The following is a 25,200-nucleotide window of genomic DNA, read 5'->3' as shown; positions in this document are numbered from 1 at the left end:
TCCAACGTTTTAAATCCTTTTTACGATCGTGGATTTTCAGCTGGCGGACGATCGCTGAGAATATCTACAACGAGAGTCTTTTCTGATGATAGTAACCTCCTTCTCCTTTTCTTGTCTCTCTCTCTCTCTCTCTCTCTCTCTCTCTCTCTTTCTCTCTTCTCCTTCGATGTAAAATATGCATCGATACATATTCAAACGATGGGTTCTCGTTTTGCACGAACCATTAGCATTAATCGCCTTCCGGACCGGCGCCATTGACCGAACGTTTACTCGCCGGGGAATTCATATTGTATCGAGCTCATCCTTGCGTCTTCGAGCTATTCTCCAATGCGTTCTCTCTCTCTCTCTCTCTCTCTCTCTCTCTCTTTATTTCTCTTCATCTATCTATGATCTATCTTTCGTTCGTGAATCACATTTAAGCGATATTATCATCGAACACGAAGGGATCACCTCGAAGCAGAATTCTCTCTCTCTATCTTTTTTCGTATAACGATTAATTTTTCTTCATATCTCAGAGAGAAAATTTCGATCGATTATAATTTTTATTAATTTTTCAAAAGAAATAATTCATAAAACCATTCGAAAAATCATAATCGTTCGTTGAAGTAAGAATTAAAGTTATCATTAATTATTTAACGATAATTAAATGTCAAGGGGATCGTTAGCTTCGAATTTTTTAAGACTATTCTACGTCGAGCTTAATCTCATAGCAATTTCATCTCGCGAGAAGATGTTCTAGCGTTTCCTTTAGGCAGGTAGATAGATAGGTAGGTAGGTAGCTAGGTAGGTAGCTAGGTAGGTTGGTAATTTAATATAACGACGTTGAATATATTCGATCATTTTTACTTACCGTTTTTTCATTGTCCGAGATGACGAAGATCATAACAGGAGTTAAATGAGCTAATCAACGATATTAATGAAATATGATTTATTACTAAATATGCGAAATATATACATTAGGCCATACACATAAGTACATAATTCTGTTTTTCTTTTTTCATTTTTTGTTCTCTTTCTTATTTTTTTTTTTTTTTTTTTTTTTTTTTTTTTTTTCACATTTTTTCTTTTTCTCTCTCTCTCTCTCTCTCTCTCTCTTTTATTCTTTCGCGTGGGTTTCCTTCCTCGGGTATCTTAATAAAGTGCGCGCGAACGGGCGAGAAAAGTTTCTTCGAGCAGTGATGCATATTGCATAGCAATGTATGCATGTATGTATGTATATATGTATAATATGTGTATGCGTAGGTAAATATGTATGCGTTTCGACTCGCCGAAGCTTCTCGTTTGAACAGTGATCCACGAGTTAAACAATGTATATTATGCATTTATTGGTTTTGCGTGTTCCCTTCGAACGAATGACGAACGAACGAACGAACGCATACGCACACATCACACCCACAACATACACACACGCATACACACAGACAGAGCTTATTTTTTTTCCTCTCTTGTTTTGTTTTGTTTCGTTAAATTTCCTTAATTGTAACAGTGTATCGGAAGCTTGTAACAACTGAAGGCTAAACAACACTGAGTAGTACTTCTTTTTTTTATTTTTTTTTTTTTTTGGTTTTCTTATTTTTTCTTTCCTTTATTTTATTTTTTCTTTTTTTTTTTTCTCTTTCTTGTTTTTTTTTTTTTTTTTTTTTTCCCCTCATTTATTACTAACCACGTGTGATGCGATCGATCGCGAACGAACGAGAAAGGAGTAGAATTTTCGAGATCTCGTTCGATCGCAAAAAAAATTCTTGCGTCGCTCGAACGAAGGAGGAAGATGATGTTGCCAACGAACTATGTATATATTTGATATATGTATGTACGTATGTATATGTATATGTATATGTGTATATATATATATATATATATATATACACGAACGACGAGGACGCATCATTTTTGTTTTCACTCTTTTAATGGACCATCGAAAGCACAAAAGGTTCTTTGAAATTCGCTTCCACGCTAGTGTATCGCGATACAAAACGCTTTTTCTCTTGGTTCATTGCGCGTACCCTCACCTCTCTCTCTCTCTCTCTCACGCACACACACGCACACATTTTGTTTTCTCTCTCTCTCTCTCTCTCTCTCTCTTTCTCTTCCATATACACACACCTGTTCACCTATATATGCATATATGTACAATGTTTATACAAATCTCTCGTCGAGATTTTCTTTCCTTTTTTGTTTCTTTTATTTTTTTTTTTTTTTTTGGTGATTTTAAAATTTTCACGTTCTCGACTAGGAATGTCGACGATTTCACGGCCTCGGGGGCCATCGTCCGGAGCAAAAAAGATATGTATCTATGTATCTATTTATGTACATGGATACGTATATATCTATGTATTTATGTATGTACGTATGTATCTCGTGTTATGTCACGGAGAAAACGTGAGAGTCAGAACGCGTGACAAAATATTTCGAGATCGTGCGCGACCGATATCGACGACCGAACGAATTGAGATCGTCGATGATATTGATTTGCGTAGCGTTGTGGAATATTGGGTAGAAGAAAGTTAGAGAGGGAAAAAATGGACGACGTGAATTTTTTAATTTTTGCTTTTTTTTTCTTTTCTTTTCTCTCTCTCTCTCTCTCTCTCTCTTTCTCTCTGTCTCTTTCTTTTTCTCTGTCGTCGCCGATGGAAAAAGAAGCTGCGGGATTTCAAAATGAATTTTATGCCGTTTAAATACTTTAAGGAGGCTTTGACGTGACCTGTAAAATATTGCCTCGAGATGAGCGTACATATATATATATATATATATATGTAAGCGTATATACGAGAGAACGAACTTTGAATTAACGTAGGATTAACAAAATATCTTCTCAATGATTATTATCGAGTCGATCGTTTAATCGTTATTTCGAACGATGGAAGAGAGAAGCCTCGGCATCGATCGTAGACCACACGCATTTTTTCTTTTTCTTTTTCTTTTCCATTTACAATGAGAACGACGATGACAACGACGACGACGGCGACGACGACGACGACGACGACGACGACGACGACGACGACAAATAGGACAAGGAAAAAGAGACGACAGAAGACGTGTACTTTACAAAGACAACGTTGTGTCGATGAAAGGTTATTTCGAGGAAGTGAGAAACGCATAGAAAACTGAGAGAAATAGAAACAGCCGTCTTCGTAGTCGTGGCCGTGCAACGAGATTTCGAAAGCGTGTAAGTGAGCTTAGTGTCGTGCAAGAAGAAGATAAAGAAAGAAAGAATAAGCAACACAAAGAGAGATAGAGAGAGGGAGATAGAGATAGATAGATAGATAGATAGATAGAGAGAGAGAGAGAGAGAGAGAGAGAGAGAGAGAGAAAGTAGGAAAGTGCAAGAGATAAAAGTAGGCGGTGAAAATAGAAAAGTTGGATGCGAGAAGTCTGGATGCTGCTGGCTTGGGTTGGCTTTGCTCGCTCGAACGAGCTCGCTCCCTCGCTCGACGACGAAACGTTAGCGAGAATTTTTCTTTCCTTTACCACCTTCCCCTATCACACCTCTTTCCCATCTCTTCAACCTTTAGCAGCCTCCTCCCTGATCTCGGTTCTCTCTTTAATATCCCTACTCCTTTCCTCTTCCTCTTTTGCTCTATTACTTTCGATCTTTTCCCTTCTCACCAGCCACGATTCTTCTTTCGAAGGTTTACTTTTATCTCCGAGCGCGTGTGTCGGATGTGGGCTCTTAGTAGCTATCGCGACTAGAAAGGCTCGAATGACGATTCGATTTTTCGCGTGCCTTTCTTTTGAAAAGTCGATCCTCTTGAAAACGCAGGAAGACGTTATCACGCGTGTCAGACTAGTGTTACCATTACTACTACTACTACTACTACTACTACTACTACTAGTACGTAATACTACTACTATTACCAACGCCACTGCTATTACAAACCATTGGTGTTACTTCGACGTCTACTTTACTCGGGGAAACTATATACGTGGATGGAACGATACTTTATCGATGGTTCTTCGAGATACCAGCCTAAAAGACGTTGCTTTTAGGCAGAAAGTAACCGGCGGAGTGGCTTGATGCGCGTGGTCTAACGACGCGATGCGACGTCTCACTTCTCATCTCATCTCTTCTCGTCTCTTCTCTTCTCTTCTCTTCTCTTTGCTTCGTTTCACCAAGGTTGATAGGCCAGACTACGTGTAGAGGAAGCGTACTATAATGGAAGGACGACCGCATATTACGGTCTACGTATTCTGATATGTCGCGCGCTATATCATGCGTCTGCCCGTATCTCTTTGTGTAAGTACGTGTGCGGGTTTATTATCGAGTGCCAAGTGTCGTTATATAACATCTATCATGGGAGGAAGATTTGAGCTTGTGCTTCTCGTGAAAGACGTTGTGGCACCTCTGAATGGGGCCGATTATACGAACGTTCGACTACTACTGTCATCCAGTGGAACGAGTCGATAACGTCCTACTGAAAGTTCAGACCTAAATGTCGATCTAGCTATAAACGTGTATTTTTCTTAAATACACCTTTCTTATCTCAATACTTCGATCTAACCTTTTGCTATATTAAATTCTTCTTCGATAAAGTATTAAGGTCATCGATATCCGATTTCTTAGATCCGATCGACATTGAATTTTTCTCTTCATTTCAACCAGCAGATAGACATTCGTTAAATTCAATAATTGCCTCTGTCGTTTTACCCAAATCGTTTTATTCTATACGATCGTGAATTATCAAATGTACTTTGAGTTAAGGACTCGTTATACCGAATGTTTCGTGTTTCCCGAGTAGTTGGGATTAATCACGGATCTCCCAGAAGTCGAGTGTCGGTCGACCGTTTTGATGGGGTTCCTCATTGTTCTCGAGGTAGAAGCGCGAGAACGTTCTCATTTCTGTTAGTCGTCCGGAGATAAGCGTAGCCGACTCTACTCTACTGCTACTCGTCGAATAGTAGAAAACTACCTCGGCAGAAGGAAGGCGTTTCCATGGGAAACGATCTCAAGTTTCGCCTCGGTGGACAAGTGGCATTCGGAAAGTTTTATAAATGCTACGTAACACCGAAGTTGCTCTCTCTCTCTCTCTCTCTCTCTCTCTCTCTCTCTCTCTCTCTCTCTCTCTTTCGCTCGGACCTTAAACTTTTCGTCCGCATCGTCTTCGTTCGTTCACCGCGTAACGTAATTCCCTACTTCCTCGTCTACGACTTTTCCGCAGTCGCGAAAAAAGTCCAACGTGCTTACTCAAAGTTTATGTTTTCTGTGTACGGAATGAACTTTCATTTGGAATTTTATCAACCAACTCAATTTCGAGCCCCTGATACTTGTATTATTACTATTATTATTCTTACTGTTTATTCTTTTTTCGTTTTCCATCTTTTCTTTTTTTTTACTTTTACGAAATATATCAGGTAGTACTTTATATTTTACTTCCTCTCGATAGATATAAAAAGGTCGTCGTGTTAATTCAAATATTTTAGATTATGGATCGAAGGTTGCGCGACGATATGTGAAACAACGAACGAAGCGTACGAAAAAAGATCGAAAACGTCCAACGAGATTCATTTCGTTTCTCCTCGAATGCGTAGAACCATTTGCACGACGCGTTTGAATAACGACCTAATTATCATAGAAAAGGATTACGGCGTACGAACTTTTGCTTTTCGTGTTCCTTTTTTTCTTTTTAAATTCTTTTTTGTTTCTTTTTTCTTTTTTTTTCCTTTTTTTTTTTTTTTTTTTTTTTTTGTTATACATACCAGCAATAACGCTCTCATGGTAATGCGTTCGCCGAAATGGAAAGGCTCGTCGACACACGACGGAGAACGAACGGCACTCTCTGTGATATACTCATAGTAAAAAATAAAAGTCCCGCAGCTTTTCGATTCGAAGCTTTTACCCTTATTTCTCTCCTCTTTCTTTCTCGTGGAATCAATGTTGAATTTACCTTTTTCAAACGTATGCGCTGTATTTCTTGATCCCAATTTTTACTTCTACCAACGGAGAAGAAGTCAAGTAGGAAGATGTCGCGTCTCAAAGAAACACGCGAAATTCTACGATGGTAGTTTTCATGACTTTCTTTATAGCGTTAGATATTTCCATTTGACAAGAGTAAAAAAGGAATTCATCTGACGCTTTGTAAAAATGATATGATTTTCATACGGACAAAATTTAATTCTCGTTGGAAGCTAATAATCGTCATCGCGTTAAATTATATTATAGTGACCTGAAATATTCGGTGCTTAATTATGATGACGTTAAAGATATATGTTCTCTCTCCCTCTCTCTCTCTCTCTCTCTCTCTTTCCTTCCTTTCCTTGTGCGTTATGCGAGCTCTTAATGCCTCTTTTTGTGAATCGACATTTCCTTCATTCCTTCTTACTGTTTTCCTTCATGAACGTTCCTTCAGGGTATTCTTTTCGCACAATTGACTATCTACGGATAATCTTTATATATCGGGTGTTAAATCCCGAAAATAACAACTTGAGATATTTTGTACCGTTTCGCAAGATGCGAGAGACTGTACAGTCAACGATTTATTAATTGAATACTACTCCAATATCTGTTCATTGTCAATCGTATGATCATTCATCACCATCGATCGGCATCGAAAGTGTGATTGTCTTTCGTCACGAAACTCAAGGCTCCGCTTTTTTCTACTCTTTTCTTCGACTTTTGACAATCTTTTTCATCCTCTCTCTCTCTCTCCCTCTCTCTTTCTCTCTTTCTTTTTTTAAAAGATTTTTCGTTTTTCTTCTCTTTTTTAAGGCTAAGAAAAAACGAGATGAGAGAGAGAGAGAGAGAGAGAGAGAGAGCGAGAGCGAGAGAGAGAGAGAGAAAGAGAGAGGGAGAAAGTCATATAGAAAATCCTTTGCCCTTTTAAGGTGTCTAATGAGGCACCAATAATCGTTGTAGTAAGAGTAGGGCCACCAGCAAACAAGCGGACGGCCTCAAGAGACTGGATTGGCCTTGAACTGAAACAGAGCAATCAAAAGTTGGAAATTTATTTTCAGGAAAGTCATGACCGTAATGCGTCTTTAATTGCAGTAATAGCTTCTTCTTTTTTTTGCGAGATAAAGAGAAATATCACTTGATCTTTCTTCATTTATACAGACATATATATATATATATATATATATATATATATATGTATGTATGTATGTGTGTGTGTGCGTGTGTACTATATATCATGAAGATGTGCATGTTGCGTGTATACGTAATACTTTCCTTTGTATATAAATGGAGTTAGCAAATATGAAAAATTCTTGATGGATATTATGAGAGTGGTATACAATTTACCATGATCTCATTTCGTTTTGCCCTTGGTTTTTAAAAGGACGAGAGAAAAAGCATTTATACGAGAGAAAAACGTTTTATTCCAATTACCAGTATAGAACCTCTACATGGAATAACATTGATAAAAAAGTTGTTGAAGAGTAAAGATTCTTCTATAGGTATACCTCTTTTATATCGATGAAAATATCTTTCATCCTTGTTTTTCTTTGATAGTACCTTTGAAAAGCGATAACGATAAAGATGCCATTAATATAATGTATATCGTTATTTCGTATTGAAAATTTCTGTTTGTTTTTCTTTTTCTCCCTGATAATTTATCCATTATATGTGAATATCTCTTTGTTCTTTTCTCTCCCTTTTTTTTCTCTCTTTTTATCCTTCCTTCCTCTCTCGAGCGACAAATGATGACGGATCATGTGTAACTTTCCTTTCGTTTACTTTTTTTTTTTTTTTTTTTTTTTTTTTTTTTTTTTTTTTTTTTTTTTTTTTTTTGAGGCTCGAATTAAAATATCGAGAGATGCGAACAGATGTGTGCACGTGTATTCACGCATACTTACGTATAAACATATCTACATGCATACATTTTATCATTGGTTTGGTAAAAGCATCAATGGGATCGTTATACTAGGGATCGGTCAAATGCCGCGCGTATTATTTGCATTGTAATTCGACAAAGCTCTTCCCACTGGGATTTATATGCCGTGGCGTTGCATAACTAATGGCCATTTGATTATTCTTGATATGCATTCGTAACGATTTGTACCTGCATACGTATAGGTATATGTGTTAATTCATATTATTTATATAGACACAAATGAAGACTCGTATGATTCGTTGAAATCTAAATGTATTTGTGAAAGGAACTACGATAGTACACGAATTCCTCTCACTTCGACGGCATTCATCATCGTCGATTGTCGTATCGTCGATTGGCGAAACGTTAATTCGTCGAATGCATCACTATCGCATATTAAAAAATTAAATATAATTTTATCTAATACGATTATCGATAACACGTAAGTTAGATTAATAATTATAGCTTTTAATTAATCCTTATACGAATATGACGTATCCATTTTCCTACTTAAATGTATTTCTTAAAGTTAATATATACGTTAGAATACGGTACCAATTATTTTCAATGTAATGCGCGAGACGAATGCATATAAGAGCAATGAAAATGTCAAGTCGTGCTAACGTCGCTAATTTCATGAGATTAAGTGATGCTTATTCTCTCTAGGATGTCACGTAATTTTACGACCGTATTTTCTCGACGAGATGTTGGAAGATGAGAGACGGAAGGAGGGAGAGAAAGAGAAAGAGAAAGAGAAAGAGATAAGAATAAGAAGAAGAATCAGAGAGAGAGAGAGAGAGAGAGAGAGAGAGAACGAAGGAACACTAATAAAAAGGACAAGCTTGTAGAAGACTACGGCTAATTTAAGTCGCAATTAGAGGGTAACTAACACCGGATAGACGGGATACCGGTGACAACGACCATTCTAGAGGAAAAGACGAATAAAAAGATGTAATAAAGGAGAGAAAGAAAAGCAGCATGGAATGAAAGAGAGAGGGAGAGAGAGAGAGAGAGAGAGAAAGGTATATCGTTCGGTCGCAAGTACTTGTAAAATATTGTTTCAATTTCTTCGTGGCGCTTTTCTCACGAGAGATTTTCACGGCCGGCAAGGGAAACGAGCACGGCTCGAATTACCTTTTACCAAGACAATCTTATAAATTTGCGAATAATAAATAATATTGATATTATTTGTCTGAGCGATTGTATCGAGTATTGAAAAAAAAAAAAAAAAAACGAAAAAGAGAGAGATAGAGAGGGAGAGAAAGAATAGGAACAACATTGCAATTGGTTGAAAGTAAAAAAAAAAAAAAAAAGAATATAATCAAACTACTCACCAAATATTTCCGTTGTACGCGAGTCAATGTATGAATCGTTCGTTTTTTGGCTCGATTGAACGATTGCCTCGCACCTTTGGAATAGAAAAAACATAGAAGAGATTAAAAAGCAATAAAGAAAAGGAAAAGAGAAAAGGAAAGAAAAAAAAAAAAGAAAGAGAGAAAGAAAATGGTAGGAAGAAACTGTATAGATGAAAGCGTCTTCGAACGTAAAAAAAGAAGAAAAAAGAAAAAGATAAAGAAAAAAACAACTTTACCTGACGTTTATCTTTTCACTCGAGAGATGATCTGGCTCGAGTTCCAGTCGCAGAGTCGATGTCGTCGAGATCAAGCCGTGCTGCTCGTGCCTCAGTTCCGAATCCGCTTTCACCTGGAGGACAAACGCGTGACGAGAATTTAGGAAAATTATTTCCCAAGCCGACGTGACGGGAATCGCGAAATGAAAATAATTTTGCTTTTATGGTAGGTAGATAGATAGTAGTTAGGTAGGTATACGCCATGGACACTCTTCTCGTTTCGCGAGATATGAAAAATTTTCATTTTTCGTGTCGGCCCAACAAATTCTGATCGCGGTATGTTGCAAAAATACAAACAGCTGCCTGGAACAACGATACGAGTTTCTCTGCATTTTTATCTGTATGTATGTGTGTGCGTGTGAGAGAGAGATATAGATAGATAGAAAGAGAGAGAGAGAGAGAGAGAGAGAGAGAGAGAGAGAGAATGTAATATCGTTGTTAGCAATCAAATGTGAAAATGAACGGGAAATTTTCAATGTACGATTAACGGTGACGCTTTAAGCGAATAAATTATCGAATCGAAATACAATAGATAGATAGAATAGATATGTGTATTCACGTGAGATATAGAAAATAATTAGATCAATGATGATGGTCGACTTATTGACACACGTCAGATTATTCTACGCGAATAGCTTTCGAAATTATCTTATGGATATATAATACGATATAAGAGAATGATAGATTATTAAAACAAGATATTATAGATTTTTAACCTCTTTCGAAGACAAAGAAGAATTGATCGAGGAATTAAAGAGTTTTTATTTAAATCTCTTCTGCGATTATTAATTGAATAAAAAATGCGGAAGAGAGAGAGAGAGAGAGAGAGAGAGAGAGAGAGAGAGAGAGACAATTAGTTTGAAAGATTAAACGTTTTTTTTTCCTCATGAATTCTTCTAATTATAGTTCCCGCCGTGATCCATTTTATTTAGATATTTCTTGACTTGAATGTTTAGGATTTTATTTAAATTATTCTTGATTTTTTTAATCTGATGCTCTGACGATCGATTCAGCGTTCTAAATTTGAACGTCTGACTCTTTAAATTCCTTCATAATGCTTATTTTTTTTTCTCTGTTCTGCATTCGGCCCGTTTTAAATTTTATCATCGTCCTCAGTGAACAGCAAGGAAAAAGGCTGGATATGCGTCTCTTCGAGCGCATAAATTTTCAAGTAACGATTGCTTCCGAAGAAAAACAGCTCGCGTAAAGCGTTTTACAAAGGTTCTTCTCACTCACTCTCTCTCCTTTTCCAATCTTCATTTTTACCTTTCTTTCTACCTCCTCCCCATTCCACCCCTCCCCCTCTTTATCTCTCTCTCTCTATCTCTTTCTCTCTTTTGGTAGCGTCGTAAAAATTAATTGAGGTGGAACGAGATTAGTGCTGTCGATGCGAAGAAATAGTTCCTCGAGGTACATGTTGATTGCAAAAGAGTTATCTTCCCTTTTTCTTCTTCTTCGTTTTTTTTCCTTTTTTTTTTTTTTTTTTTTTTTTTTGGTGCGAAATGCTTTTTCACTTCCATTTCTGATTTTCCACGAACAATTTAGTAACAAAAGAAAATGAATTATTCACTGAAGGTAGGATCGATGAAAATATTTTCAATTTGTATAGAACAATTATATTTTCAAGCACGAGAATAAAACTGTGCACGAGTAATAACGAGTGGATTGAAATAGAAAGACAGAGAGTGAAAGGGAGGGGGAGAGAGAGAGAGAGAGAGAGAGAGAGATCTATGCTCTTAGATATTTTCTCGTTCGATGAAAATGAAATGCAAGGAGAGTATCTATGTAAACTTTTCTCGTTAAAGATAAACTGGTATTCTTAATGGACCACTTGCTCGCTATAAAGCTAATCGATTCAGCTTCATTTTTTATTTATTAAGTCTATATTTGAAGAAATTCTTTAACGAGAAACTTGTTAACCTCTTTTTTCTTTTGCCTATCATCATTCGTCGAAAACTTATACACACTAACACACACACACAGATATTATATGTGTATAAGTATATATAAAAAGGAAAAGGAAACGAGGTAGATTCGTGAGGAAAACTTTTGTCTATTTTCTAAAGTATTCGTATTGTCTAACGTTGCAAATAAAAACACATTCGCGGAAAAGATTTGGCCATCTTTGTATCGACGTAAAAGAATGAAATAAGGATATACGAAAGGTGGACGATTATCAAGACGTGGATTGTTCTTTTGCAACGAGGTAACAATTAAAAGAAGGGCTCTCGTGCGTCACCGCTATCACGGACTTTCTCTCAAGACTCTTCAAAAGCAAATTAATCTCTCTTTCTCTCTTCGCTAGCAGTTCCTCGGATTAATTAGAGGATTTCCCTTTCACCTTCAGGAAATTGCCTCCTTCCATCATCTCAAACGCTGCTTTTATTCTTCGAATCTACGAATATCTTATCTTTCTATCTCTCTCTCTCTCTCTCTCTCTCTCTCTCTCTCTCTCTCTCTCTCTCTCTCTTTCTCCTTTTTCTTCTTTTTTTTTTTCTCTTTTTTTTTTCATTGAACCAAGAAACCGAAGAAGACAAAGTGAATCATCCTCTCGGCACCGATCGATCGTTTTAAAATTATGATTTTAAGGCATTTTATTTAATTCTTTTCTTCAAATTTAATTTCAATACTTTCTTTTGATTTTTCTTTTGTTCATTTAAATATATTGTAGAGAATGACGTTAAAACGATATATTAAAGTCGAATAAATATATAACGAAGGCAATATATGAATAGCTTTTCTTCCACGTTAATGTTAAGAACGATACTCGTTTACGTCCGACTAAAAATATATCGTCAAAGTAGTGAAGTAATTAAAAATCCATTCGCGAGAGCGTGAAAAAAATAAGCTGAGTAAGCTGAATAGCGACTTAATTTTTTATAAATTCATATGTTCTAGGAAATAATCATACTTTTTTTCTCTCTTCTTTTCTTTTTTCTTTTTTTCTTTTTGTTTAATCCTGCTGTTTACTCTTGATAATTACGATCTCGTATATGTATTTTTAAATAAACAATTCATCCTTGTTTTAAATTTTTTTATTTCTGCTCTCTCTCTCTCTCTCTCTCTCTCTCTCTCTCTCATTTTTTTTGCTCGTAATTTTAACGAGCACCAAAAGATTTAGAAAATTTATTTGTATGGTACATCGATGCTCGAAGCATGTTACGTTATCATCCTTCCCTATTCTTTCCCTTTCATAGAATTTTTCTCCGCTTTCTATTTTATTCGAGCGAAACGAAACAAAATATTCGCTTTATAACTGTCTCGTCGGAACGATCCACGCCTTGTCCACGTTAAATGATTGGCTATATTGCTAGAGAAAAGTGGTCGATGGGTTTCGTGGTTTTAATCGACGTTCTATGATAAATGATTTTCCAAATGTGAGGTCAATCGAGAAAATAATTATCTTTCGATGAAATATGTACTTCATAAGAGAAAGAGAGAGAGAGAGAGAGAGAGAGAGAGAGAGAGAGAGAGAGAGAGAGAGAGATGGAGAAAGAAAATTACAAAATACATGAAATGAAAGTAAGTTATAATAATAGATACAAACATCAGGAATAATATCAGCAGCAATCAATTTTAATATGAAACGATGTTAACAATAAAATCCAGATAATAAAAATTAGACTTAAATGAACGAGAGAGAAAGAGAGAGAGAGAGAGAGAGAGAGAGGGAGAGAATATTCTGCTTCCCTCCTTCTCTTCTTCATAGTAGAGTTTTCGAATTTTCCCTTGTCGACGAGGGGATATAACCTTAGCCGTCGGCGAGCTTTATTCGCTTGAAAATTTAAGCTACGGAAGTTTCGGAAGTATTAAAAATTAACGAGGAGAAGTCTTCGTGGATTTTGTTTTTTAATCGATCGATCTTTGATGGATGGGATATTATCATTCCTGAATTTAAAATATTACGAGATATGCATATAAAACGAATCTGTTGGTAACCAACCAATGTGGATTTTGAGAATATTTTACGATTTAATCGGGAGGGTGAACTACCTTCGTCGAGAATTCGTTCATCGATCCACGAATATTGTGTCTTATCTCGTTTCTTTTCTCTTCTTCTTATCTTTTTTTTTTGTCTGCGCGCGCGCGTGTACGCGTGTGTGTGTGCGCGCGTGACATCTTTTTCTTTTTTTTTTTTCCTTTTTTCTTTTTTTCTTATTTATTTCGCTCTTTTCGATACTCGTTAAAGGGAAGACGAATTTTTATGCTCACCTGTTCGCCGTTGATGAACCACTTCAGATGTGCACCGGGATGGGATCTGCCGCTGGTGCAATTCAGGGCAAGAACGTCGCCGCTAGCGTAAATCTTTTCTTCGCCCGTTATCGCGGGACTTTCTTCGGGTAGAACTGCGACAAAATTGCAAAGAATTTCCATGAAAAGCGGAAACAAGAAATTTGGGTGTCGCGCGAGATAACGAGAGAGAGATAGAGAGAGAGAGAGAGATAGAAGTAGAAATATAGGTATATGAAAAGTATAGAAACGTCATAGATTTTTCGAGATATAATTTCAGAGATTATTACTATTATTATTACTATTATTATTACTATTATTATTATTATTATTATTATTATTATTGTTGTTGTTATTATTGTCGGTAGTTATTTTCATTAATATCTATATTACAATGCGAATTAACGCGAGAGTGATTCCAATTATAAATTATACAGTGACGAAGTGAAGCCATAATCCGTTAGAGCTTATAAGGTAGACAGATAATATTTTGCGAATAATCTATGAAAGCTATATATTTTTCGCGCAATGAAAAAGGATTATTCGGATTAATGGGATTGGAAATGTTACGAATATATATATACATATATATATATATATATATATATATATATATATACGTATTATATATATATATATATTTATGTATGTATGTATATATGTATATATACCGAGATATAGATGGAAGTGTCTCTTAAAAATAAAATAGTGAATTCGTGGCAGCGAGCTGTCCTCGGTTAGTTCAAAGATTCTTTGATCTCGTATAACCAAGCATTTAAAGCTGCGCTATCGTATGAGCTCATTTTTAAACCATGAAGGAAATTCTGTCGTTTATTAGATGTTTTATATGCGAAGAAATTTATAAAAGAAAGATGTGCGCGTATATGTCCTTATATGCTCGCCCATTTGCACACGTCTGTGCCCTTAAAAAGATATTTTCAGTCGTACTATATATATTTATTAACAATATTTTGGATCTTTTATATACTAAATTTGATAATAAACGTCAAATTTACGATTAAACGACGAAATATAAATAATTATTCCTCATATTTGATCGTTAATATGTAACAAAGAAAGATCTCCCCCATCCCCCTCCCGTCTCTCTCTCTCTCTCTCTCTCTCTCTCTCTCTCTCTCACTCTTTCTTTCTTTTTCTCTCTCTGTATTTCCTTCGGTCACTATTAAAGTATATGTAGATTCATTATACGCTATTATACACTATACATATTTATACACGGTGTGTATACAAAATTTGCATATTCGTGAGCAGCAATCGACGTAGACCGACTAATTATTCTCGAAACGTGTCGCATATGAGGGTGTTTTTCGATTTTTCATAGGAAAATTTATCATCGTCGTTCTCGATGTTTCTTACGCGAGAAAGAGAGATCGATTAATAATCGTAAAATATTATAAAAATAGATCAACGATCGCTATATATCTATATCTATCTATCTGTATATCCCTGTATATGTCAATTTTATTTAAAAATAAAAATTTACGTCATTATTTTCCTCTACAGGTATTAATTCATTATTTCCTATATTTGTTAACCCTTAATAGTTACATTAGATTTTATAGATTTAAATCACGTACCTATTAAATATAAGTTTTAGGTCAAGCTATTAACTGAAGTTTTTCTCTCGACGTCGTTTAATCTCGTTCAACTCAAGCCGGCAGAGGACGCATCAAAATTGTTCTTGACGTTGCTATTGCGATAAAAGTGCAACCTTTGGATAAGCTTCTAAAGCCTTCGTGACACCTCGCTTAGAATATTCAACGAAGCCATTCGCGACTCGCGGTTGGATTGATCCATTCAGGTTACACGTTTGCTACTTTTCAGGAGAGAAGATACATGCGCTTAAAGCGGCTTAAAGGTAACCATCAAGACTAGCAGGACTGAGATTTTCCATTCGAGAATCGAGCGTTGGGACGACGACGATATCGACGACGATGTTGACGACTACGACGACGACTACTACTACTACGACGACGACGACGACGACGACGACGACGACGGCTATGACGACGACGACGACGTTCGATCCTCGATGCCAATCAGCCACGACGCTAATGCCCGTTAGCCGTTGGGACGGAAGGAAGGAAACAATTTGCAAACGAGAGGATAAATCGATTAAGTTCCTCTTAAACTACCGACGAACTTCTGTCTCGATAGTTGCGATTCGAATTGATCATCGGTATGATCATCGGTATCTTATAAATTTCAAAGTTTTTCTTCAACAACAATCATTCGTTATTATTTAAAGTTGACAATTATTTCATTTATTTAATGGCAAATGAAAGAAAAGTTTCAATTGAAATTTATCGGATCGATCTCGTTTGAAACGTTTGTACTAACTACTAGGATGAAGAAGGTAATATTGGGAAATCAGGGCAATGTGTAATACAGATCATTGAAAGTGGGTCGTTGAAAGAGTAAAAAGGAAAGAAAAAATAGCTTGCGGACGTGCTGTGACAGTGCGGAGCATGTTCCATCGTGAACGTATACGACGAGGACAGAGGGCCAACCTACCCGCAGGTAATTTCCTGCACACGAAATTTTCAACGATGCTGGTAAAGACGTGGTAACGGTGGGTACGTGGCCTATCGATCGTGGTACGGCTCAAGAAATGCGACCGGAAAAACGTACCTCGTGAAAACGAGAGATAGTTTAGGAAAGACAGGATTAGCGGCGGAGAAGAGGGTAAGAGAAGAAGGTTGGGAGAGGGACGGGGGAGGGAAAGGGACGGGGGGAAAAAAGAGAAAATTTTGTCGCAAATATGCACCTCGAGGAAAATTCGTTCTTGCTTTTCTACTTTAAAAATACTTCCCTCTCTATTTCTCTTTCTTTCCCCTTTCATAACGCTATATATATTTTATATATACCTATCTACGGCTTCTATGCGTCTGACATTATTACTATATTTACGTACCGTCGCGTTTTATTTCGATTTAAATTTTAGAAAAAATTGATACACTCTTGTTATTAAAAATACTGAATTTTTTATTACGGTATAATATATCGTAAAATTATGTTCTTTTAAAGGTTGTTGCTTCGCTCGATAAACGAGCGAATAAAGAGAAGAAAAAGAGAAAGAGAAAGGAAAGGAGAAAAGGAAAAAAAGATCATTTGATTTTACAGTGCAACGATTAATATAGGGCAAAGTCTTCGTTCAATCGCAAAGTCGCGTGCCAAAATCGTATGTCACCAGTAAGAGTGTTAGAACGACGACGTCATGCTAGTTTGTGGCAAATTTTATAATAATTCTCGCCTACTGAAAGTACCTAAGGGAAGAAAGGAAGAAAAAAAAAAAAAAAAAAAAAAAAAAAAAAAAAAAAAAAAGAAAAAGAAAAAAAAAGAAAGAAAGAAAAAAAGAGAGAACTTTTTAACCCGGTAAAAAGACTGATGTAAATTTACGATAACACGATATCACGCTACGTAGATATGTAGGTCGCAAATATGTCAGATGCAATATATTACATTGTAGATGTGTTGCAACGTGATTTCGTGGTTAAACCGAATCGCGTGTTGTTAATCTATGGTGAAAGCAATTCGAAGTTACTTTTACGCAAAGGGTGTATAGAAATTTAGTGTCACAGCGTTATCAAACGATTTTACATTTATTAGAACAATTAAATATATTTATGATAACATTTCTTTTATATTCGTTTCTATTTAATGATAAAATATTTATTCAAATGCTAAGAACAAGAATGTCGAAAAGATAAAATACGATCGAAAATATCAAAGAATAATCAATGCTTGATGATCATAAGGATAATATAGATTATAGTTCGGTCTTTTGATAGATTTAATCGAATTATCGTTTCGAAGAACGTGAGTTTTATGATCAAAGGATTATTATTAATTATATATTACAAAGTAACGTTGAGAGAATAGCTCACCTACGACCTCCATATTGGCCTCAGCGATAACCGAGTTAAAGTTGGGTGCCTCTGCAACAACTTCGCACTTGTACCTTCCGCTGGTGTTAAGTCCAACATCTTGAAGGTGTACTCGTCTGTAGTCGGAGTTTCGGTGCTGTGTAAAGAAAAGTAATATGGGTTATTACGATTAACTTGGATAATTATGATAATGGTTAATTGATGATAAATTTTCAACGATATATCATTTGAAAACAACAAAATTTTAAAGGATTACACGAGGAAAAACTAAAACCATTTTCTCATTCAACATCCTGCTAACTTCTTACTCGGACATTTTGATTTCACAATTTAATGCCATCCGCACGGGGACGGAATCCCTAGTGACACTAGATTTCCGAATTAATTAGTCGTCATAAATCTAGCAATGCGCGTATAATTATAATTCCAGAGGTAGGAATAATAATCTCTCTCTCTCTCTCTCTCTCTCTCCTTCTCTCTTTCTTTTTTTATCTTTTTAGTTGAGATTAAAGTATAAGCGTCGTACTTTTGAAAAAGTTCATCCAAGAGAGACAGGGAGGGAGAGACAGAGAGAGAGAGAGAGAGAGAGAGAAAGAATATAGGGAGAAAACTAAGCGAGACTCTCTCTCTCTCTCGTTCTCTTTTATTTTCTCTTTCGTTTGAAGAGAAAGGTTTTCTTCGAAACGAAATTTCTTTTCTCTCGAGATATTTCCGCACGAGATAACGCGTCGAAGTGCCCCGTTATCGTTTGTTCCAAGTCTTATTCCATTGTATTCGAGCTAGGAAGGTGAACGCGTATTAAGACGTTAAAGTGCGAGCGTGTTAATTAAATTCCAGATATTCCGACATATACCTATACGTTTCGAATCTTCGAAAGACTCGTTCAAAGTTTCTATTCTTATTATTGTTATTCTACGCGTACGTGCGGCCAAAGTTTCGCGCGTTATTAAACGACAAAACGCAATGAACTTTCCGCAAATGTAATATTACATTACAACCATTAAATGCCAACCCCTTCTTCTCCTCTCCCCCCCCCCTCCCCCTCTATCCCTTTACACAACTCTAAGTTTCTATAGTATTATTTTTCTATTTAATATTGCATCTTTCTTTTTCTTTCGTACTTTTGCTTAAGAATGGTTGTAAGTCGATCTCTCCCTCTCTCTCTCTTTCTTTTTTCTCGTTATTTCTCTGTCTTACTCTTTGCGAAAAGTATTAGACGAATACGGTAAATATAGAAAGAAAGAGAGAGAGAGAGAGAGAGAGAGAGAGAGAAATATTTCTCAAAGTGGAAAGCCTTGCGATCAGGTAAATGGATTATCAAGTATTGCGATTCTATCTTTTACGAGTCATCTCTCTCTCTCTCTATCTCTCTCTTTTTCTCTCATTTTCTTACTCTCCTATCTAGGTCTGCGTCGAAGAGGCCGCGTTTAAAGTACTTTCTGTGGAATCAAAGGAAGGAAAACTAAAACTGGATTCGTATCGGGAAAATCTTCTCTTGCTCGCGAACGACAGTATATCGACTGAATCGATCTTTGACCTTAATAGCATGAAATTTTCAACGGGAATGCTTTAATCGTACACTTCCATCCAATATTTTTTATCATTGAAAAATTTCGAAAAAGTCAAAGTTTTTATATGTATGGAATTGATTGTAGAAATAATCTTATTTTCCTTCCTTTTTTTTTTTCTTTTTTTTTTTTTTTTTTTAATTCGGAAAAGCTTCAGCACCTTGATTGAAGGAATGCGAGAGATTGAGATTGTGATTGAGATTAGGAGAGAGAGAGAGAGAGAGAGAGAGAGAGAGAGAGAGAGAGAGAAGAAATGCTGTTTTTAGTGACACCTTTTGAACATCGATAAAAAGTTTCGTATCCCAATCGAAAGAAGTTTTAGAAAAAGTTCTTCAGATACATCCAATGGGAAGAGCTTCAAGATTTCGCTTGCAACAAGAAAATGCCTTGGAAACTTGACCAACTCACCGAGTTAGCGTTCTTGTTAATAGCGTTTCTATCTTTAAGTTTTTGACTCTCTCTCTTTCTCTTTCTTTCTTTTCTTATGCACTTAACCGTCCTGAAATAACTTCCGGTAGCACACTGGCAATACTATATAACTTACGTTAGTAAATCAATATAAGCGCCTCTATAAGCTCTTCTAACGTTGAAGTTAATATCCAAAAAGAGCAAATGCCGTTTTCTTGAAGTAATAAAGAACGAACGACGGTGTAGGAAGGTACTGATGACCGACTGTTTTGGTTTAAAAAAAGAAAATTAAAGAAATAGAAAAGAAAAAAAAAAAGAGAGAAAAGAGAAAGAAAGAGAAAAGAATAAACTTCTTCGCGCGAAATTTTATCGTACCTACTCGAAATCAAATTGACTTCGACGATCGAGTTTTCTTACAAACACTGTGTAAGTATAAGTTTAAGTGCAAGTGTAAGATCTCTATAGCGGCGAACGACGTTTTTTGTGCTTGCAACGAAAGTAAGAGGAAGAAAAAGGCAGAGAGAAAGAGAGATAGATAGAGAGAGAGAGGGGGGGGGAGAGGAAGAGGACGGAAATTAGGAGGGAAGCGAAGAGGATGAAAAATGTGTGGAGCCAGTCAGCTCTATGGAATCCACTTAATTTCTTGGTACTCCAATAAGTGTCACGGTATAGAGCGAAAGAAAGATAAGATGGTATAATGTACGAGAGAGAGAGAGAGAGAAAACTAGACACTGTAGATTCGGTATATGGGAAAATTCTTTGCCGATACGGTGAGGTTGCTCGGTCGAGTTTAGATTAATAGTTAAACTCTTATCGAAGGAACACGAGAGGGATTCAGCCAATTCGACTCACGTAATCCTCATTAGACGTAGACCGATCTTAAAGAGAATATGCTCTGGAAAGGAAAAGGAAGGAAAGGAAAGGAAATTTCGCGAAAGTTGGAAAAATGAAGCGGAAACGGTCTCGTTATCGAGCCAACCAGACTGAATTCGCAATCGAATATACAGGCGATTTTGACGATCGTTTCGATTAGATATACGAGACACTTTTCCATTCTCAATAGATATGTATGTTTGTATATATGTTACTTCGATGGATCGTTAAAATGTGTTCGTTTCGTCGCGTCACTTTTAAAAGGCAACGAAAACGAGCTAAAAGTTTCGATTATCGTTTCGATAGTTGCAAGACGTTCTATACGATGTATCCATTCATATAAATACGTATATCTGAAGTTGCTCCTTACTTCGTATGAAAAAAATAGAGAAGCTGAATAAAAAGATTCGGTCGTATCTCGAAACGTCAAGTAGAATAATAAAGATAGTCCGACTGAACTGAATATAAAATTGATGATCCTGATGCATGAACAGACTGTGTTTTACGTTTTATGTTTTGCATTATCCCGATGGAATTCTTTTATAGGTGCTACGAGGAAAATTGGATCGAAATTGACTGGTAATCTCGGGTGTGTGAAAAATGCCATTCTTCGCATGGATGATCTTCAAAGAGAAAGATAAAGAGACTAACAAAGGGACAGAGAGAGAGAGAGAGAGAGAGAGAGAGAGAGAGAAATATATATTAATACGTATGTATATTTATATGTGTTATATATTATATTATCTAATTATTCCTTCGACTTATCGATTTTCTCAAAAGTTTATTATTCCATTGCACGTAATACAATTCGGTTTATTTAACCGATATCTATCAAAATAAATTTTCATTGCTAATATCATTTTCGCGAGGCATCGAAACATTATTTTCAACGAGTCATTAAAATTTACGTCATATCGGTTTTGCACTAACTCGTTAACGTGTCGACGAGAATGGCGAATATCTCGAACGTAAATAATAAAAATTATAATAGATATAGACTGTTGGGTGTATATATATATATATATGCATATGTATATATGTGAATACGCATATATCTACTTTGAATAATCAGACGGAATTATTATTGTCGTTATATGGGCAACAATGATAATAAAAGTTAACGATACTATATTTGATCTCCTCTCGGTACAATATTTTAACGATTGACTATCGATTTCTGTTGACTTATAAATGGATCTGTCTCTCTCATTCTTTAAAAAATATATATATATATATATATATTTCTCCTGTTTTCCAGAAAACTCGATCTTCCTTAAGGAATCACTATGCGCAATCGTGAAACGAAATAGGTCGTTTGTCTTCCCGTTGGAAGTCGAAGTCGCAGTATCTCTTCGTCGTTCGAAAAGCGAAAGGTGCTACTAGACACGAACAATCTCCTCTAGTGGAACGGAGGAGAGACTAGACTGACTCTACGATAATGTAAAGAGTAAATTAAACCTGGTAAATCTTCGTCGAAAGTCATAAATATCATTCATGGATAACATTCATGTATTTATGAATTGTAATAATTCGTTCATCATTTATCTTTATTTATTTCTTAATAATTTATGAATAATTATTTGATTGTATCTTTGTGTATATTGAAATAAGATTAACTTACGTCCACTTTAATACCCTCGACGTGATAACTATGTTGGGTCGGTTCACTCCTTGGTACGTATCTGTAGAATTCTTCGTGATCCTTGTACCATGAAAAAGAATAGAGCTTATCCGATTCTAGGTCATATCTGAAACAATAAAAAAAAAAAAGAAAGGCCATTGTGAGTCATTAAATTCGTCCCGGACTATATGCGTGCAGTCGCACGACGTTCGCCTTTATGAAAGCAACTTTATCACACTGTATTTTATCCGAAGTTGATAAGACTTTTTATACGAGTAATGGAAAAGAAAAAAGAAAAAAGAATACGTTATTTATTTTTTTCACTACTCGTCTCGTATTTAAAACGATTCTTAATTAATATTTTACAAACACGACAACGTTCGATCTTTACTTTCGAACAAAAAATTAAAAATATCTCTGTTTTGTTTTTTTTTCTTTTTTTTTTTTTTTGGATTATACGTTAAGACTTATTATTTATATATTTATTTATTTATTTGTTTGTTGAAAGTAATTTTTCTTGCTTATATGAATTATCGAAAGTAATATCTAGATAAAAAAAAAAAAAAAGAAAGAAAAAAGAAAAAACGATGGGAAAAAAATGATAATAAAAAAAAAAAAAAAAAAGTTTTATCGACCACCAACCGGGAATGTTCTTTTAACGATTCATTCGGTAGATACGAAGTTTCTTTTGTAATTGAAATTAATGACGTTACGAAACGTCAAGTTTTATAAGAGTTTATACCAGGCAAATGTATCCTTCGACAATGAAATGCTTTTAAGTTGAGTTTAAAATAACGAATTGATAGTAAATATTGTATACGATTGGTAAAGAAAAGAAATCGATTAGATATCGTGTTCTCATAAAAAAACTTCAGAGGCAAGTATTTCATCGGACTCTTGAATTTATCGATTTCTCAGTATCATAGTATAACGATGGCTAATTGATAGGGGATTAATAAAAATCAAAGGAAAAAATGGAGAAATAGTGAAGTACGAATGCTTTTCGATAAATTACTTAATTGGGTATACTGTATAGACGTTTGCGTATTAGTTCGGCTCTGTCGTTATTGGTTCTTTGCTTTTGAAAATATCCCAGCTATTGAAATACCTATATTTGGATGCTTCCACCTTTTAATTTACCTTCCTGTGTCACATTTGCAACTTCAATCCGAGTTCGTCGCGTATGGATTATACCGGAATGTATCGATACGAGCCGCGCAAATATTTTGTTTGCTTCTACAGTAGACGCGGATCCAAGTTGAACGAATGGATTTCTCCAATTAGGGAAACAACAACAAAAAGGAAAAAAAAAACAAAAAAAAAAAAAAAAAAAAAAGAAAAAAAAAAAGAAAAAAAAAGAAGGAGGGAAAAAAAACGACGTGAGCCATACCTAGAATTATTTTAAAGATCGGTAGATAATATCGATCCTTGTTATTGTAAAATACCGTAAAACCGATGAAACAAAACATAACTATTTCCAATACAAATCTTCCATCCTTTGTTTAATCTCGGACTCGAGTCTCGTCCAAATGAGGAGAAAAGAAAAAAAAAAAAAAAAAAAGAAGAAACAAGAAAAAAATAAAGAAAAAAAATTAAAAAGAAAAAAAGAAAATAGAAAAGAAAAAGAACGAAAGGTTGATACCATCGTTCACTCGACGATCATGATATCGGGCAAAAAGGAACGGACAATAGCTCGCGTGACGAGAACTTTGGGCGGACTTAGAGGGGGTGAGCTACAATTACTGTAATTGATCAACATCCGTGATCGAAGTACCACCCGTGCCCCGTCAATTTACTAATCGAGTCTGTTCTTCCATTGACTACAACGGCAAAGGACTCATGAGATTCCTCATTCGTGATTTTCTCGAGCCATTTCGGAGAATGATCTTTGTTCCTTCTTTGTTCCTTCATCTTTTAACGATTCAATGAAATTACACTTATAATACCATAAAATATATTCCAACCCAAGAGACTCTCGTTCACCCTTGTTTAACCGGCGGATTAAATTTGTAATAAGAAGGTACGTCGTTGATAAGACAAGAATATTAATGATTAGCCGGTTAAATCTCATAGTAGGAGTCTTAATATTTTACAAAAGAATCATAATTCCTTTTTGAAAATTAATTCCAAAGTGAAAGGATATATTAGAAAGAAATGATTTTTCTGCTGAATGAAAAGAGAGAAAAAGAAAATAAAGGAAGACTATCTCTCAAAGACTAAAGCTATCGATTATAGGAAATACATGTTGCGAGATTATACGGGAAAACTGTGTAAATCAACTAATGGTCGCTGTTTGATTTGAAATGCAAACTTCGTGCACGATTATCAACATTGGTTGAACCAACAGGACCACCGACCAATGCTCTAATCGTTCTAATCAAGCTATTAGTCAGGCATCCCTTTCCACCTTCAATCTCGTTTACGGTCGATACATTCGTAAGATCGTCGAGTGCAACAGGCTGTGATCATTGGATTATACATATGATCTGCTGAATTATCTCATCAATTAATTAATATTCAAAAGCACGTGGGATCGTGGATTGTTTCTACGAGTGGTTCATGCGTCGACATAATTAAACGCCCATTTTAATAATCTATAAATACTGTGATTATTTTACGTACAAATTATCTATAAAATTGTTATCAAAATTTAACACGTAGGTCTTTGATGGTCGATTTCATTGATCTTCCACTTTTGTACTTGTTAGGTCGAAAGAAAAATTTCCCCAAAATCCTATCGACTTGGGGTTGTCCAATAGATTTACTTTGATCCAACGAGTACACACGAGAAGACTGGTTAGTGGTTTCCCTTTGGAGGTTGCTCTTGGTCGAAGGATAAATGGATCAGCGGAAACGTTGGCGGAATAGAAGATCGCTAGGTTGGTTGCTCTTGCCTTTGTTCGAGCAACGTCGTCGTCTTTCCACGGTCGAGAGCTATAATTTTGTTTCATCGGCCTAAAGAACCACTTTACGAAGGAAGCAGTCAGATTAACGCACGGTTTTAATCGGATAAAGGCGGCTCGAATCGCCATTCAAAAAAATCAACCATTCACCTTTCCATTCTACACGCGATTCCTAATAAAGCCCCATCTCTTTTGCGTTTCGCATAATTACGTACTACCTAACCGGCAATGCGGTTAATTTAGATCACGTTCAC

The 25,200-nt window shown here is 35.7% G+C and overlaps 1 protein-coding gene across 5 annotated transcripts in view; it reads right to left on the bottom strand.

The window, feature by feature from the left end:
* Window positions 1-1,827: 1,827 nt before the first annotated feature.
* The window catches only part of LOC124953092, a 118,595-nt gene continuing 95,222 nt past the window's right edge, over window positions 1,828-25,200 (bottom strand). For 4 of the 5 annotated variants that reach the window (XM_047504002.1, XM_047504004.1, XM_047504001.1 and 1 more), the window contains exons 4-9: window positions 22,044-22,170; window positions 17,574-17,709; window positions 13,648-13,781; window positions 9,397-9,509; window positions 9,140-9,213; window positions 1,828-6,909 (exon numbers count right to left, since the gene is read on the bottom strand). In XM_047504002.1, coding sequence (XP_047359958.1) covers window positions 6,824-6,909; window positions 9,140-9,213; window positions 9,397-9,509; window positions 13,648-13,781; window positions 17,574-17,709; window positions 22,044-22,170 — 670 coding nt within the window. In that variant the 3' untranslated portion in view covers window positions 1,828-6,823. Of the gene's footprint in view, window positions 6,910-7,087; window positions 7,448-9,139; window positions 9,214-9,396; window positions 9,510-13,647; window positions 13,782-17,573; window positions 17,710-22,043; window positions 22,171-25,200 lie in introns of those variants that run through there. The other variant, XM_047504005.1, reaches the window with a different exon arrangement.

Source organism: Vespa velutina, chromosome 11, assembly GCF_912470025.1.
Source record: "Vespa velutina chromosome 11, iVesVel2.1, whole genome shotgun sequence".
NCBI lineage: Eukaryota > Metazoa > Arthropoda > Insecta > Hymenoptera > Vespidae > Vespa > Vespa velutina.
This window is presented reverse-complemented; position numbering and strand designations above follow the sequence as displayed.